The sequence below is a fragment of the Terrapene carolina genome, unplaced genomic scaffold (assembly GCF_002925995.2).
Source record: "Terrapene carolina triunguis isolate 2854851 unplaced genomic scaffold, T_m_triunguis-2.0 Scaffold211, whole genome shotgun sequence".
NCBI lineage: Eukaryota > Metazoa > Chordata > Testudines > Emydidae > Terrapene > Terrapene triunguis.
In genome coordinates this window covers 11,741,106-11,755,806 of record NW_020664562.1, presented here as the reverse complement: position 1 = coordinate 11,755,806, position 14,701 = coordinate 11,741,106, and the positions used below count along the sequence as shown (strand labels likewise).

Genomic DNA, 14,701 nt, shown 5'->3' with positions numbered 1-14,701 from the left:
CTTACCTTGCTTCTTGTATCAGTTTGAAGCTTATACTTTACAAATCACATGAGATTTGTGTTTTTAATGACTTTTGAAATATGCTTAGCCCTTTGTTCAACAATACATTTTTCATAACGAGCCCTCTGGCAACTATCTGTCATTCTATGCATCCACTGAATAATCTCTTTATTGTTTGCATATTTTATCATAGAACAACAGAGATCTTCAAAGATACGTTAACAGGATGTATGTTTTCATAAAGTTGATTGCTTTGATATCACAATTGAAGCCTTTGCTTCAAGCTGAGAATTTAAGACAGGATAGTCTTGCAGTACAATGTAATTCAGAAGGTGTAGTTGTCTGTTTTGGATTCATAAGATCCGAGCACAATGTTAATGTTTTAAAATAGAGAAACATTTCAACTTTGAAAAGTAACATAGAAATATCAGAATGAAGCTTGATTTAGGCATTTAAGGACAGTTTTCCTAATGAGTTTTATTTCTTCACTTATGATTATCCTTGTGAGAAGGGGGAACTAACTTCAATGTTATTTTATACTTTTCTCAAATATAAAGTTTAAAAAAAATTTCATAAACATTAATGGATTTAAATTGTTTTATATACATTCTAAAAGCTTAATTTGAAAACTTCACTCTGTGGCATTTGATAACTATTAACTTTTTGCAATGCTGTATTTCATTTTGTTAATAGATATGATCTTATGACAAATATTTAGTAACAAATGATCTGTATTAACAAAATTATTTTTAGTACTCTATGTATACATAGGATATGTAGATAAATATTGTAAACATGAGATTTTAAATCTATTCTGTTGTGTAGGAGAGTGATGAAGAATATGGAACTTGTAGCTCTGGTGTACTACAGTGTGCGCCAGTGTACACCTTACACAATCAGAAAAGAGGAAACTCAGAAAAACGAAGACTTGCCCAGGTAAGTCACCTGAAACCTTTGCTATCACTTTCTTAAAATATGGGGGGAAACTGTTTTCCTGTTACAGTAATGTGTTAAAATATTATGGTAAATACCTTTATTACTATCTGTATTCAGGAAATATGATAAGTAGTATTCACAATAATACTGCTTGCATAATATGCTGTTTTGAGAGTTGAGAGAATGGCTTATCATATATCATCCTCCTGGAGGGGAAAAAATAGGAAATTCAGCAGGGAGATGAGGTTGCCAGGTGTACGTCTCCAGGAAAAGAAATCACAATTGATCCTTAGATATAGGACTATATTTTCAAACAAATATTTAAAATTATTTAATAAATACTGTTTAAAAGTACAAAGAGTACAAAACAGATAAATGCTAGGAATATTGAAGGTGTGATCTATTGAAAAGTTTACTTAGTAGTATGTATCTTTTATGGACTCCCATTAGATAAATAATTTCATAGGCATAAAACATACATATCAGATCAAGCATGAATATTAGTTTTTGAATAAAGGAATTCTGGTATATTCACGTATGCCCAAGCCAATTTTCACTGATAAACTGTCTTTTTACAACCCTAAAATACAGTGGTATGTGTTAATACTTTACCTAAAGCCAGTTGATTTTGAGAGAGGGCATGCCTTTAATTCAGACCTTGCTCAAGCTGATTATCATATAGTGAATTTACTACTAAGTCAATTAGCTAACACTGTGTCAGATGTCTTGTTTTTCTGTTCTCAGTTCCTTTAATGGGTCTGGTCCTCTATAACAGGTGTAATATCTCGGTTTTAGCCCAGTACTAATTCCCGAATGCCCAAATTCTATTTGAATTATTGCTTTATTCTATACAGAGTAATAAACAGTCTCGGGGTTTTGTGATCTCTTTTGAATAAGAATATATATTTTTAATAATATATACAAACTCCTGCTTTCGATACCACAAATGTTTCTTCCTTAGATAAGAAGTGTGTACTGTAGGTCTTCGAATTGACAGTTGAATTTACCGGACTATTGACACTATTTTACTTTATATATAATAATAATGTTATGATAAAATTCTAATTTTGTAAGCCCATGCATTCAGGTGTTTTGACTGATAAAATAGAAAGTGTTTGTGGAAACTAATATACAATTAGGGTAGATTAATGACATGGTCAGTAGAATGTTAGAAAATGTATGGTAATACTGAGGCCATTGGTTCCAGTGGTATAAATAATGTAGGCAGATCTATTTTAATTATGCAGGTGGATTCTCTTCTGTAACATGTTTTTCGGGTTTCTTTTTAAATACAGTAATACTAAAGTCGGCAAGTGTGTGCTGTCATTGTATTTTCACATAGACTAACACAGTGCGTCCTTTCTTTCAAGAACCTTGTATAGTTTAAATTTCCTGCCTTGACTGTTGAGACAGAAGATATGCAGATACATTTAGAATTTTAAAAATGTAGTATTTATAACAGAGATTGATATTTATTTTTAATTGGTAACTGTCATTCTAATATACAGAAACTTTTTCTTTAACCACATCTGTGTCGCATAACACTGCTTTTTTCAGTACACTGTAGAAACACATACCCAAATCTGTTTATATGTTCACTTAAACTTTTATGCAAATGTACAACACAAATATAGCTAAAATATGTGTCTGCACATTCAGATGCTTTTAAATGCTGCACATATAGAAAAACTGTTAGCTTATTAATTTACTTCATGGTCAGGTCTGTCTGCTGTTCCACTTTAACTGTTTAATTTTAGTACTGGAGTCAACATCAATAAATTGTACCAAAGTAAATTTTATTATTAGATACTAATGTTTCTTCTGAAGGACTGTGTTATTGTAGAATACTTAAACATTTATATGATTTTTCATTCATACAATCGTATAATACTGAGATTTAGTACATCTTTTCTGACAACTAGCCAACTTTTTATTTGTGAAACAGCATACACTTCTTTCAGAATGATACAGTGTATCAGGTCAGAACAGCTGAGATTTTTTTTGTCCTATATAGAGCAAGGAAAATCTTAATGCTCTTTAAAAAGCGGGGGGTTGTTTACAAGACAAGCTCTGTTACTAATGGGTCCATATCTTTGCCGAGCTGAGAGAGCAGCATGACCCATGTCCCCACCCCATCCTCTACCCTGAATGTCACATGCACTCAGTAGGCAGGAAACAACAAGCTGTAATCACTGACCAAGAAGTTTGGTCTTCTACAGTTCCAAAAAATGCAAACTGGGCTTTGTGGTTCCAAAACATCATTATCTATATGGAGTCTCAGGCTGTCCTACATGTTATAATTGGTGCTGTTTTTAAACATGGAGGCTCTTAGCATCAGCTAACAATAATGCAAGATCCATTGAACTAACTGCTGGCTTTGAGAGCTTGCATCTATATAAATTATATTACTTATTATTATTAATATTATTATTAAAAGCAAATGAATTGCATTCATTGCTACACTTCATAATTGTAGAGCTTTGTCTGGAGCTTTCCTTCCTGCTGATTAATCTTTTTGTCCAGGTTTCTAAAATGGCGCTGCTCACTGTCATCTCACTGTAGTCACTGAAAAATAAGATAGTGCTAATGGTCACACAGTAGCTTATGCATTTAAATATACATTTTAAATAATGGATAAAGGTTGGTTCATTGAAAAATCAACTATGAGAATACTTCTAAAATCCCAGACAGTGTAGATTTTTAAGTCTTCTTACCTCAAGACAATGAGGGCTTCACCCACACCCCCACTCCTCCATCCCCATTATCAACCATCTCACAGTAAGTCATTTTAAAGTACTGCAACATAAAGAATTTAATGTTACACTTTCTGTTTCATGTCAGGCCTATTGATGGGAGTTTTTATTTCCCCATTGCTGCTTTCCAGTAAACCATAAATGTCAAATTAGTCATTTGAAATTAATTCAAAAATATTGTTTATAATTTAAAAAAAATACTTTATAAAATAGTGTATGATGCTGAAGTTCTCTTGATTCTAGAGATCAGTTTAATGACTGTTTCATTACCAGGAGATTTTGTACAATAGAATGTGAATCTGCTTTTTACCCCAACAAATAGTAGTTTGTATGCTGGTCTACTAATTAGTACGGTTATTTCCTGTTTTGTTGATGAGGCTTAAATAAATGTCAAGGGTACAGCCATGAAGATCTTCCAATTAGGCTTTGCGTTTGTAAAACCCAACCCCTTTGCTTTTGTGTGAAGATGACAGTTCCAACTGCAGCCTCAGCCTAACAGGGCTCAAGGGAAAGGATTCTTCTCTGGTTTTATTGAAAACAAGGCCAGTTTGGCCCAGTGAGAATACCGGCACTGGTCACAATGCAGAGCCATTTTTAACAATGAATATTTACTAATCTTTATCATTGCCCTTGTGGTTGTTTTAAAAAAAATAGACTTTAAAAAAAAATCAGAATGAATTATGATATGTAAAAGAGCTGCTGAAGCTTAATCAGAGGATAAATAATTAAATCTGTTATCACAAACTATAGTGTTTATATTGGTTTCCTTTAATTAGCATTTGGGAAATCTTTCCCAAGGAAAGCAAAACAAAAAACAAAACAAAAAAAACCACAATTCAACTTAGCCTAAGATAGTGTTAGAAAAATTGTTCTCTCTCTCTCATATATGTTTGAGCCCACTCTTGCTTAGGTTAGCTATTCTGGGCTTTTTGTGTGTGCGGGAGCTTAGCTGTATTGCAAGTCAACATTAACAGATGGATTGCCCTAAGCAAGGGAAAACCACAACAACAAAATCTAGTGAAAGTAGAGGATTGAAGCTTTTTATTGTTAAGCCTTATTAAAACCTTGGCATGTACACTACTGTTAACTGTTTCATGCCTTGAACTAATAGCATTTCTCTGATATTTTCTGTATTCTAAGTAGACAAGGTACATGAGATAGTATGAGAAATTTCGAGTTAAATGTTTTGAACGACAAACTAAAGCAAAACATGAGATTGTTTCAGCCCATGTTTACATTATTTTGCCACATATTATTAGCAAATTACACTCTGTTTTTACTATTTACCAACATTTTTTTGGTAATACATGAATTAAACTACTGAGAACTCAGTTTTTCATAATTCATTTTAATTCCTTTTCTTTACATGCATTGATGCAGTGCAGATTTCGGGGTGGGGGCGGGGGAGTGTACACAGACACAACCATGTTTCTACCATACTGCTTAAAATACTACACACACAAAAAAAAGAGTTTCAGTAAGAAAAAAGGAGGAATACCAGGAAGATCTGTTTGTTTTCATGAATATGATCTATGTAATTTTACCATATGTAACCATTATCCCAAGTGATTGGTGGCTTATTTAAAAGGGAACATTGCTGGGTTTAAATAGTCCTTATATATTCAGTGGCTTATAAAACATGCTAGCAGATTTGCAGAGTACTATGTAACAACTATGAGCTCATTTTATAATTAATAAGCTACCAATGCACCCTTGTCTCAAAGGAAATAGACGTAAGACTTATAGGCATGCAGTAACTTGTAGCCATAATAAAAAATAGGGCATTTGGATTGTAAGTGTGGATTTACTGGGAATCCCAATGTGTCCCTGCTACTTTACTTACACATATATCAAAGCAACTAGGTGAACTACTTGTCATGACTATGCAGTATTTTAAATATAGTGTTTTAAAAATCTCGTTTATAATTGAAACCTCTTTATGTAACAAGTGTAACTAAAACCAGTTCAGATTAAATCTTTTATCTTGCTTTCCCCAAACATAAGTGAATTGACCAAATAAAAGTATTCTTTCTCTTTTCTTTTTAAAGCAGAACATAGATGTGACTTTCAGATACTTAGTATAAATATAGCATAATGAATAGAACACACACAGTTCAAGTGATAGAATGTGTACTTTGGCTCCTCCTCAACAGCTATTGCAAGTCTCAGAGGAGGAGGCAGCATTCAGCATCTTCAGGAGAATACCGAATGCCCCATACATCAATACCACCTCCAATGGCTAGCAAAGAAATGACACAAATATTAGGTGCAAAGAGCCTCCAGTACCTGACTACCCTCCCAACCTGGCAAAAGGTGATTATGGCAGGTCATGGTGGGAATAGAAAGGAAATGGGAGAAGAGGAGATTGGAGCAAAATTGGGCCATTGGAGTGCTGCTGAATATAAATACTGCAAAAGAGGGAGACATAAGTCCCATTATCAAACACGAATCGAACATCTTCATAATTTAAAAAATATAAAAGTTGTGGTTCCATGCTTTCTATTGTATTTGGATTCAGCTGGAATGTTTGGAATCACATTTGGGAAACACAGAATAATAGCTTCTGTCCACATGCCTCATATCTACTGAAAATCCTACATGGATCTTGGGTAGCTTTAATCCTCATTGAATAATTAAAGTAATGTAGATAAAATATTACAATTGACAGATGTCATATGCAGTAACAATTAGCAGTTTTGAATTTGTAATTTAATAGTGTGCTTCATCTTTAGGGAAACTTTTCCTATAAAATATGTTCTGCGATAAACTTCGGTCAATTGGTAAATTATATATTTTGAACAAAAGAGGGCATAATTTGAAAATATTGCAAGCAATTTTAGTTTTCTTTTAATTTACGGGGACAGTTTTTTGTCTTTGTATGTCAAGTAAGATCTCTTTATTCTGCAAATTGTTCAGCTTTTCTTTTAATTAAAAATGAAAAACCTAGACAGCAAAAAATTCAAATTATAAATTACGAGAGTGCCCTCTGGTGGTCCTGATATCTTCCCATATACTACAAGCTTATATGTACCCAGTGTCATATGGTGAATGCTTGCTCTTTATATCAAAAGATCTTTTAGAAACAAAACAGTAACCATTATCTCAATAGAATTCTTATCTAAAAGAGTATGCAGACTTATAGATGTTTGTCATATCCATGTCCTTCAAACAGAACAATCTTTATTTTTTGTAGATGTACTTTCTGAACAGTAACAATCTGTTTCCTTAATTTACTTAAAATATTTTGTGGCATAACCATACTCTTGAGATTAATTATGAAAAAATATTGAAGGGGGACTACCTTGTTTCAGTGATTTATTTAGCAAATTGATGTATTTAAAACAAAAAGGAGACAATGCAGATATTATAAAGCTTTTTATTTTTATCTCTGATTGTTTCTCTTCTGTTCTTAGCCCATTCTTTTTTTTTTTTTCCTGTTAAGATCTTAACAAAACAGAAAGAAATCTTATGGTACTAGCTGCATTACTGGTGCAAGTTTCTCCTTTACTCATTATTGACTTATACTCTCATGTTTCATTTTATTCTATAGAAGACATCTGCCCTTCTTTGGTTTGGCCTCCCCAGTGAAAAACCATACTTGAGAACCATCTCTGTCATCAAGTTTCCAAACAAAAAAAGGGAGGGCCTGGAAGCTGGTCCAGAAGCTCTTGCTGGCCTTTGTGGCATTTAGATGAGTAGTTGGCCTTTTCAGGACCAAGGCACCAACACATACTGCCTCAGCTTTATCCAAATGAGAAATCTAGAAAGTGAAAGCTTGGCAGGTGGATTCTTTTGACATATGCAATCTATTTTAGTTCTGGAACTAATGAATGAAAAGGCAGTTCAGCTGCGAGTCTGTCACAAAAACAACCTTAGTGTTGCACAAACAAAGGATTCTTTTAAGGTTCTGAAAGAGAAACACTATTGTGCTGAGTATGCTGTGGAGAATCAGAAGAAGCTCTTCAATATTTGATAATTAAGTGAAGTAACTAGGAGTAGACTACTAATCAAGATAAATTACATTGATATTTATATCTTACTTTTATTTGCCATGCATCCCTCTTCTCGCATCCTACCTAAGAACAGCAGTTACAGATAGTGTTATGGCTCCACCTAGCAGAAGGAAGGAGACAAAAGTTCTGTCAATTCAAGACACCAATCCATCTGCTTCCTTTCCAACTTAATTTTGCCTCCTGACCTAGAAGCATGGAGAGAGCAGCCTTATGTCTCCAGCTTCAGCTCCCCTTCTGTCTGGTCTCTAACCTCCTGTACGTTAGAGGGAAGCAATGAAAAAAGAAGTGATTCAGGTATAGGACAATGAGTTTGGCTGATGGAAAAAGCAGGGAGAAGAAGAGCAACAGGAAAAATCCTTTCCTGTCGAGATCTTACAGCTAGTAGAGTTGGCAGCTGGAAGGGATAAATGTAAATGGAACTAGCAGGAAGATTTCCTCCTCATGATTAAATCTTCTGATCATGGATTCTGAACTGAGATGATGATGGAATCACACCTAAGGCTCAACTCCATTTCCCCGCAACATAGATTAGCTTCTTAGATTGCACAGTCAGTCTGAGAGTTCCTCACCCGGATAGGCTCTAACAGAGCCTGTAGGTCTGCGTGACAGGGTTGCAGCTGATGCAATATTGCCAACTCTTCTGGTTTTATTTTGAGTCTTATTTGGGTCTGTTCCTAAAGCCTCAGCTCATGGAATCTCAGTTTTCATTTTTAAAAAAGTTTCTAGTCCTCATGGTTGTGTGAAAACGTGAAGCCTCAGCAGGCTTCAAAAATCAGAAGGGAAATAAAAAGAATCCAACATCTATTATTTTGGTAAAAAACCAACCCTCATGATTTTTAAGCCAATTGTAAACATTGGGCCCCAAAAATCATGACTTTTGTATGTTTGGGGTTGGTAATATTATCAATGCCAAAACTACCAGCATATCAGCCCTCTTTGTTTTCAGAGCCTCCATGCTTCCCAATTTGGGCTTATGTATACTGGATGAAATCTATGCCCACCATCAGGGTGTTGCCCAGCTTCTCATGGCAATGACCCTTCTCATGACCCTTCTGGAAGAGTTATTCCCACTCTGGGATTGATGCCCTTCTCCCCATGGAGGGAGCTTGGTGCTGATAGGCTATCTTCCTCCTCCCACATTCTAGCCAGCAGAGGTGACAGGGTCTCTTTGGCTCTGGGGCTCTGAATGTATAATGCTTTTCTGGGAATCATTACAACATCCCTGTAATCTCTTTTACTCCAAATTACTCTTAACCTTAGCTCTATTTTCACATAGCTTTTGGTCTGGTAATTTCCCCTTTTTTAAAACAGCAATAATTTTGTATATGAACTATTAACAGAAATCCCAAAGAGAATGTTACCATGTAATATTTCTAATGATTTGAAGATATGGTGTATCAACCTGAAATCAATTTTTCTTTATTTTAACATTTTAGGATCAGATTAACTGATATGTTCTGGCTGCTTCACCCTACTTAGTAGCAGTGCAAAGCAACCTGAGTGTTCTGGCCATTTAAGCTGGGTTTACAGCTGTTTTGTATCATCAGAGCAGCACAAAACAGCTAGATTGTACATCCCGGGTTCCCCAACCTCCTGACCTCTGCATCTCCAAATTTCGTCTTCTTCCCCGTGTTTCCCTACACACATACCAGTTTCACTCTCCTGTCACCCGCATTCCCTGGCACACACACATCCTTCTCTCTATTTAATTCCTTGCTCTACTTGGGTGAGTAGTTTACCTTTAAGGGAAGGACATCATCACAGAGAACTAGTTTAACATGAGCCTCTATTAACTATAACAGTAATCATCCCTGGAAATGGAACCTGTGTCCTCATGTTTTTCAGGAGGTTTGTTAATATCTGGGCTACAGCTCCCAGTCTAGTATTGTTTTAATTCTGACTGATTTCAAGAAAGGTCTGTAAGACCTTTACATCTGCTTTAAATTGATTCTCTCCAGGTCCATCCTTCAGCCTTCTGAACTATTCATAGCCCCATTAAAAGTAGAGAAATTGATTCTCATCATTATCCCCCAAAGCATCTTTATTCCCTTCCCTCACAGATTCCTAAATACCAGCAAGTAGTTTTCAAATTTCCCGTGGTTCATGGAACCACATTCAAACTTTGAGAGACCTATCCCTGAAATTATAAGTAAGGTTCTCTTAAGGTAGCATTTCAGTTGCTGTCAAGATATCCCACAGAGAGTGGGGAATTAAATTCACTGATTATTTCTCCTTTGGTGGTTTGCGTCTTTCAAAACCAGACAGTTCACTGACTTTCCCACTGAGTTTGTTCTGGGGATTAATTCAGAGTTGTATGTTAACGAACCTATTGGTTTACTTAGGTTGTATCCTTATCTGTATTTGCTGCAGCAGAGAAAGAGTCTTTCCCTGCAGTTTTGAAGTCATTTTCTATCTTGCACTCATAGTTTTAGAAGTTTCCTGTTTGTGTTGGTAACAAGTGGCAAAAGGTACCAAAACTACAGAGTTTTGGCAGATTAAAAACTATATCCTACTAATTTATGTCCAGGGCAAACAGCCAAATGCCATTTTGTATGAGGCCAGTGTGGACTGTTCCAGACTCTCAGAGCAGAAGTACATGATACATGACCATTTGTTCATCTCCTCCCAACTGCCGTTTCCAGTTGGATTAGTCCTTGCCTACTGAAATGTATTGGCTATTAGGTGCTCTGAGCACAATTGTCAAGTAAGCGTAACTGCCGTGGCTCACTTCTTATGACATCATTTGTCTGTAAATGTGGTTGCTTGGTATAATGGGGAAGAGGAATACTGAACGAGGGAAAATTTACTCAACTGTAATCCCATTTGTCATAGTCTTCTCTTTTCCTCCCATTTCCTGCATCATTCTAGTCTGCCCTTGAGTGTAACTAAAAGTATTTTCCCTATGATCTCATTGTCCTTTACTATAGCCTGGAAGTATCTAACTGGAAAGGAGTGGGTGGATTAGTGCTTACATAGTACCCTGAACTAACTGATTTTTTGCCTCCTTGCTTCTGTCTGTAATTGTTGTTGCTGGATAGGATGGGAGAAGGAGGGGACTGTGAGAAATAGAATTTCTGATGATTGAGTTTTCCTTATCTAGCTTTCTCATATTAAATGAGTAACTTTCATATCTTAGACCAGAAGGAAACTTTACTTCACATATTTTATTTTAAACACAGTTGAAAACTTTAAATGTTGATATATTGAATAGTCAGTAAAAGTGAAACTATATTTGAGCTGCCATTTTTCAAAAGCTTATTTGTTTCACACATTGAGGACAATTAATGGCAGTAGCCTTATCAAACTTCCTGTGTTCGTACTGATTAATAAGGACTCATTATCTGAAAGTTATGATCCTGAAAGTTGCAGTATTAAATAAAAAAACTGACATTTCAAAGATTTGGCTTTCATGCCCAATCAAAAATGTAACAATTTAACTTTTAAATCCTTTAGTATTTATGTATTTCTCCTACATATTTGAGATTTTGGGGCCATCATAGCAAGTTTATGAAACCACTATCATATGTAAGAGAACTTTTTTCCTTTTGTAACTTTCCTCATTTTATTTGGTTCTGTCCATATTTATAGTTGCTGCTATAACCTTCCCTTTATTCACAGTTGCCAGCATCCACCTCAGTCCTCTAGACAGCAAACCTTGTAAAGATGGAGGTTTTCCAAAAAAGCAAAGACCAGAGAAGACAGAGTTGTGAAAATTATGGCTAAGCAGTCATAATCTTATTAAAATAACATATATTAATGATGAAAGGAAACATGTCTTGACAGTAGGGAAGAAGCAACAGCATCACAGATATGTCACCAGCCCACCAATTCCAGTGCTCCATAGAGGCTCCAGGATAGGTGAATGGCCCATGCTATAGTGACATCATCAGGCACCAGGATGCCGTCTGGGGGTTGAAGATGGGTCTCTGAACTCATCCCCGCACTGGCTACAATTGCTTCTTTCCCATAGCTTCTGTACAGGCCAGTTAAGCTTGACGGGGTGGTTCAATGAAGTGGCTTATGAAGGCCACCAACTGATCATTTCTTAAATTGTTTCTTTGTGGAATTTACACTATATTTCACAGATAGGAAGGAAAAGATAACATAGTTAATAATTTGTGTGAGCCAGAAGAGGTGAGGATATCTATCAGAGAAACCTTCACTTTACTCTTATAAGTAAAATAAGAAAAATGTAGACTGCATGAAACGTGTGTGTGTGTGTGTGTGTGTGTATATATATATATATATATAAATTTTATGAAGATTTTATTATTAAATTTATTATATAAACAGTACCAACTGGAAGGAGCCATATGAGTTTAGTAATTGTAGGAAGTTTTACTTGCTTTATAAAGCAAATTATGACAACAGTTTATTAAGTCTTTATAAAGTTTTGGTGCAGCAAGAAAGGAGGGTTACGATCTTGTTTTTTTCTGGTAATGAATTTAAGAGATCTGTTTATTAGAACTCTGATCAGGAAGGAAACAAAGGTCTGTCCCTTTTTTTATGAAATGGTATAAAAAGTGTGCACACTTCAAAATGCAGAAAAGACAGAAATTAAAAGCTTAAATAACTCCAAACAGCAGGGTTCATCAGTAATGGAAGGTTTTCTTAAATGACTTTGACAGCTTTTGCAGGTGCACATACTATGTCACTTCATCTAGTGGAGCTTTGAAAAAGATTTATGGCTCTCCATTTAGAATTTATTAAGAGAATTTTTTCTTTTTTGCAAAGCAGTCTGGACATACTCCTCCCTCCTAGTCATTTTTATTGCAACTCTGAGAGGAAAGTCATCTATTCAAAAACATATGTTGTATTTTGTCTCAGTGGCTATTTCATGGTACCTTAAATGATTGTGAATATGCTTGTTTAGTCCTGGAAATGTGCCTATAGTATATTTCTTTCTTTTAAATTTTTAATCAAGATTTTAAATATTTTTATGTACATCTCATTTTATTTATGTTAGCATTCACCAATTGGATGTAAAAAAAAATATTTCCTCCTATAATACCACACCCATAAAAATTCAAAAATCCATCTCCAAAGAGAGAGTGAAAGTCAAGGGGAAAGGCAGAAATGTCTCTCATTTTTATTTACTTCATCGGCATATGTTGTGTCATACTCTGCCTTCGTATACTATGCTATTGCAGCTGGTATCCACTAATGTGCAGCGTAATGGCAAACCATAATAGTTTCAGAAGACCTCTCAAAAGAGCCCAGGCAAGGGTAACTGTTAAGCCCTGTGGCGTATGCCAGTTCTAATCAGCTTGTTCAGTTCCTATTTTCCAAAGACATACCTTTTTTTTTTTTTTTTAACCTGACGCATTCACTCTTTGAAACTATTTGTACTGTTTGTTTCTAGGAGCCAGTCAGTGTAATCCCATGGGATTTTATTCTGTTGATGGAATTAATGCTTCCATATAAAAAGCCTGTTGCAGTTGCTTTTTTTATTTGTATTTTTGGTAAGCATTTTTAAAAAAATGGAATGAATTCTTCATTTTGGAATAGCCCTTCTTCTCTTGAAGACTTCTTGTTTCATCGCTGAGATGATTTATGGTTGCAACAACTAAATCTGATGTGTCTACAGAACCGGACTCTGCAGAGCCACTTGCAGAATTGAGGCCTCAATTTGTATTAAATGAGAAATTTATCTGGAATTGACACATCAGTGGGAATCTCCATTGAGAATTAATTCATTCCCAATACTATGGAATCAAGGTATTTTAATGGATAAACACAGATAAATGTTTAGACAACTGAGTGTCACTGCTGCTAGCCATAAAGACGATATGTTTCAAAAGATACTTTCAGTAGCATTAGTCACTGACGAGTCAGCAGTCCACTGTTTCATTAGATATTGACTGTACAGTATTCTGTTCCACGCTTAAATATTGGTTCCATTGTAAAGTTTAGTCTGGGTTCTTTGCCTGATTTCACCCTTAAAAATAGAAAACTCAGTAATAAGTAATACCTTTTCAGAAAAAGTATATTAGAAATAGAAAAAGGTACAGCGAGGGCAATAAAAATTATTAGAGGTATGGAACATTGAGACTGTTCAGCTTGGAAAAGAGATGACGGGGGTGGGATATCATAGAGGTGTATAAAATCATGAATGGTGTGGGGGAAAAGTGAATAGGGAAGTGTTATTTACCCCTTCACATAACACAAAAGCCAGGAGTCACCCGATGAGGTTAATAGGCAGCAGGCTTAAAACAAACAAAAGGCAGTAATTCACACAACACACAGTCAGTCTGTGGAACACATTGCCAGGGGATGCTGTGAAGGCCAAGTCTATAACTAGGTTAAAATAAATTAGATAAGTTCATGGAGGTTAGATCCCTCGGTGGCTGTTAGCCGAGATGGTCAGGGATGCAATCCCATGCTCTTGGGTGTCCCTAGCCTCTGACTGCCAGAGGCTGGGACTGAACAACAGGGGATGGATCTCTTGATGATTGTCCTGTTCTGTTCATTCCCTTTGAAGCATCTGGCATTGGCCACTTTTGGGAGACAAGATAATAGGCTAGAAGATGGACCCAGTATGGTCGGACCCATTCTTATGTTATCAACTGGTAAGTCATTAAGGGCCATATGTTTCCTCTCTGTGGTAAAGCAGTGTGGAAAAGACTAAGATCCATGAAAAAAGTACTACAAAATTTAGCTGCATAAATTAAAACATTTCTTGTCATTCAGTCTTGAAGAAAAACATATTTGTGGTAACCTGCAATGTATATACCCAGAGACACTCATGGAGAAGAAAAAGTATTGTAGACACTGTGTTGGTGTTTATGTAGAACAATGCTCTAGTTCATGTATCAGAGGGGTAGCCGTGTTAGTCTGAATCTGTAAAAAGCAACAGAGGGTCCTGTGGCACCTTTAAGACTAACAGAAGTATTGGGAGCATAAGCTTTCGTGGGTAAGAACCTCACTTCTTCAGATGCAAGAAGAAGTGAGGTTGCATCTGAAGAAGTGAGGTTCTTACCCACGAAAGCTTATGCTCCC

The 14,701-nt window shown here is 35.7% G+C and overlaps 1 protein-coding gene across 1 annotated transcript in view; it reads left to right on the top strand.

Annotated features, from left to right (window-relative positions):
• LOC113407438 (DENN domain-containing protein 1B-like) overlaps positions 1 to 14,701 on the top strand; it is a 259,016-nt gene that overhangs the window by 235,946 nt on the left and 8,369 nt on the right. The window contains exon 19 of the mRNA XM_026655961.1: positions 826 to 936. Within this exon, the coding sequence (XP_026511746.1) occupies positions 826 to 936 (111 nt within the window). The remainder of the gene's footprint in view (positions 1 to 825; positions 937 to 14,701) is intronic.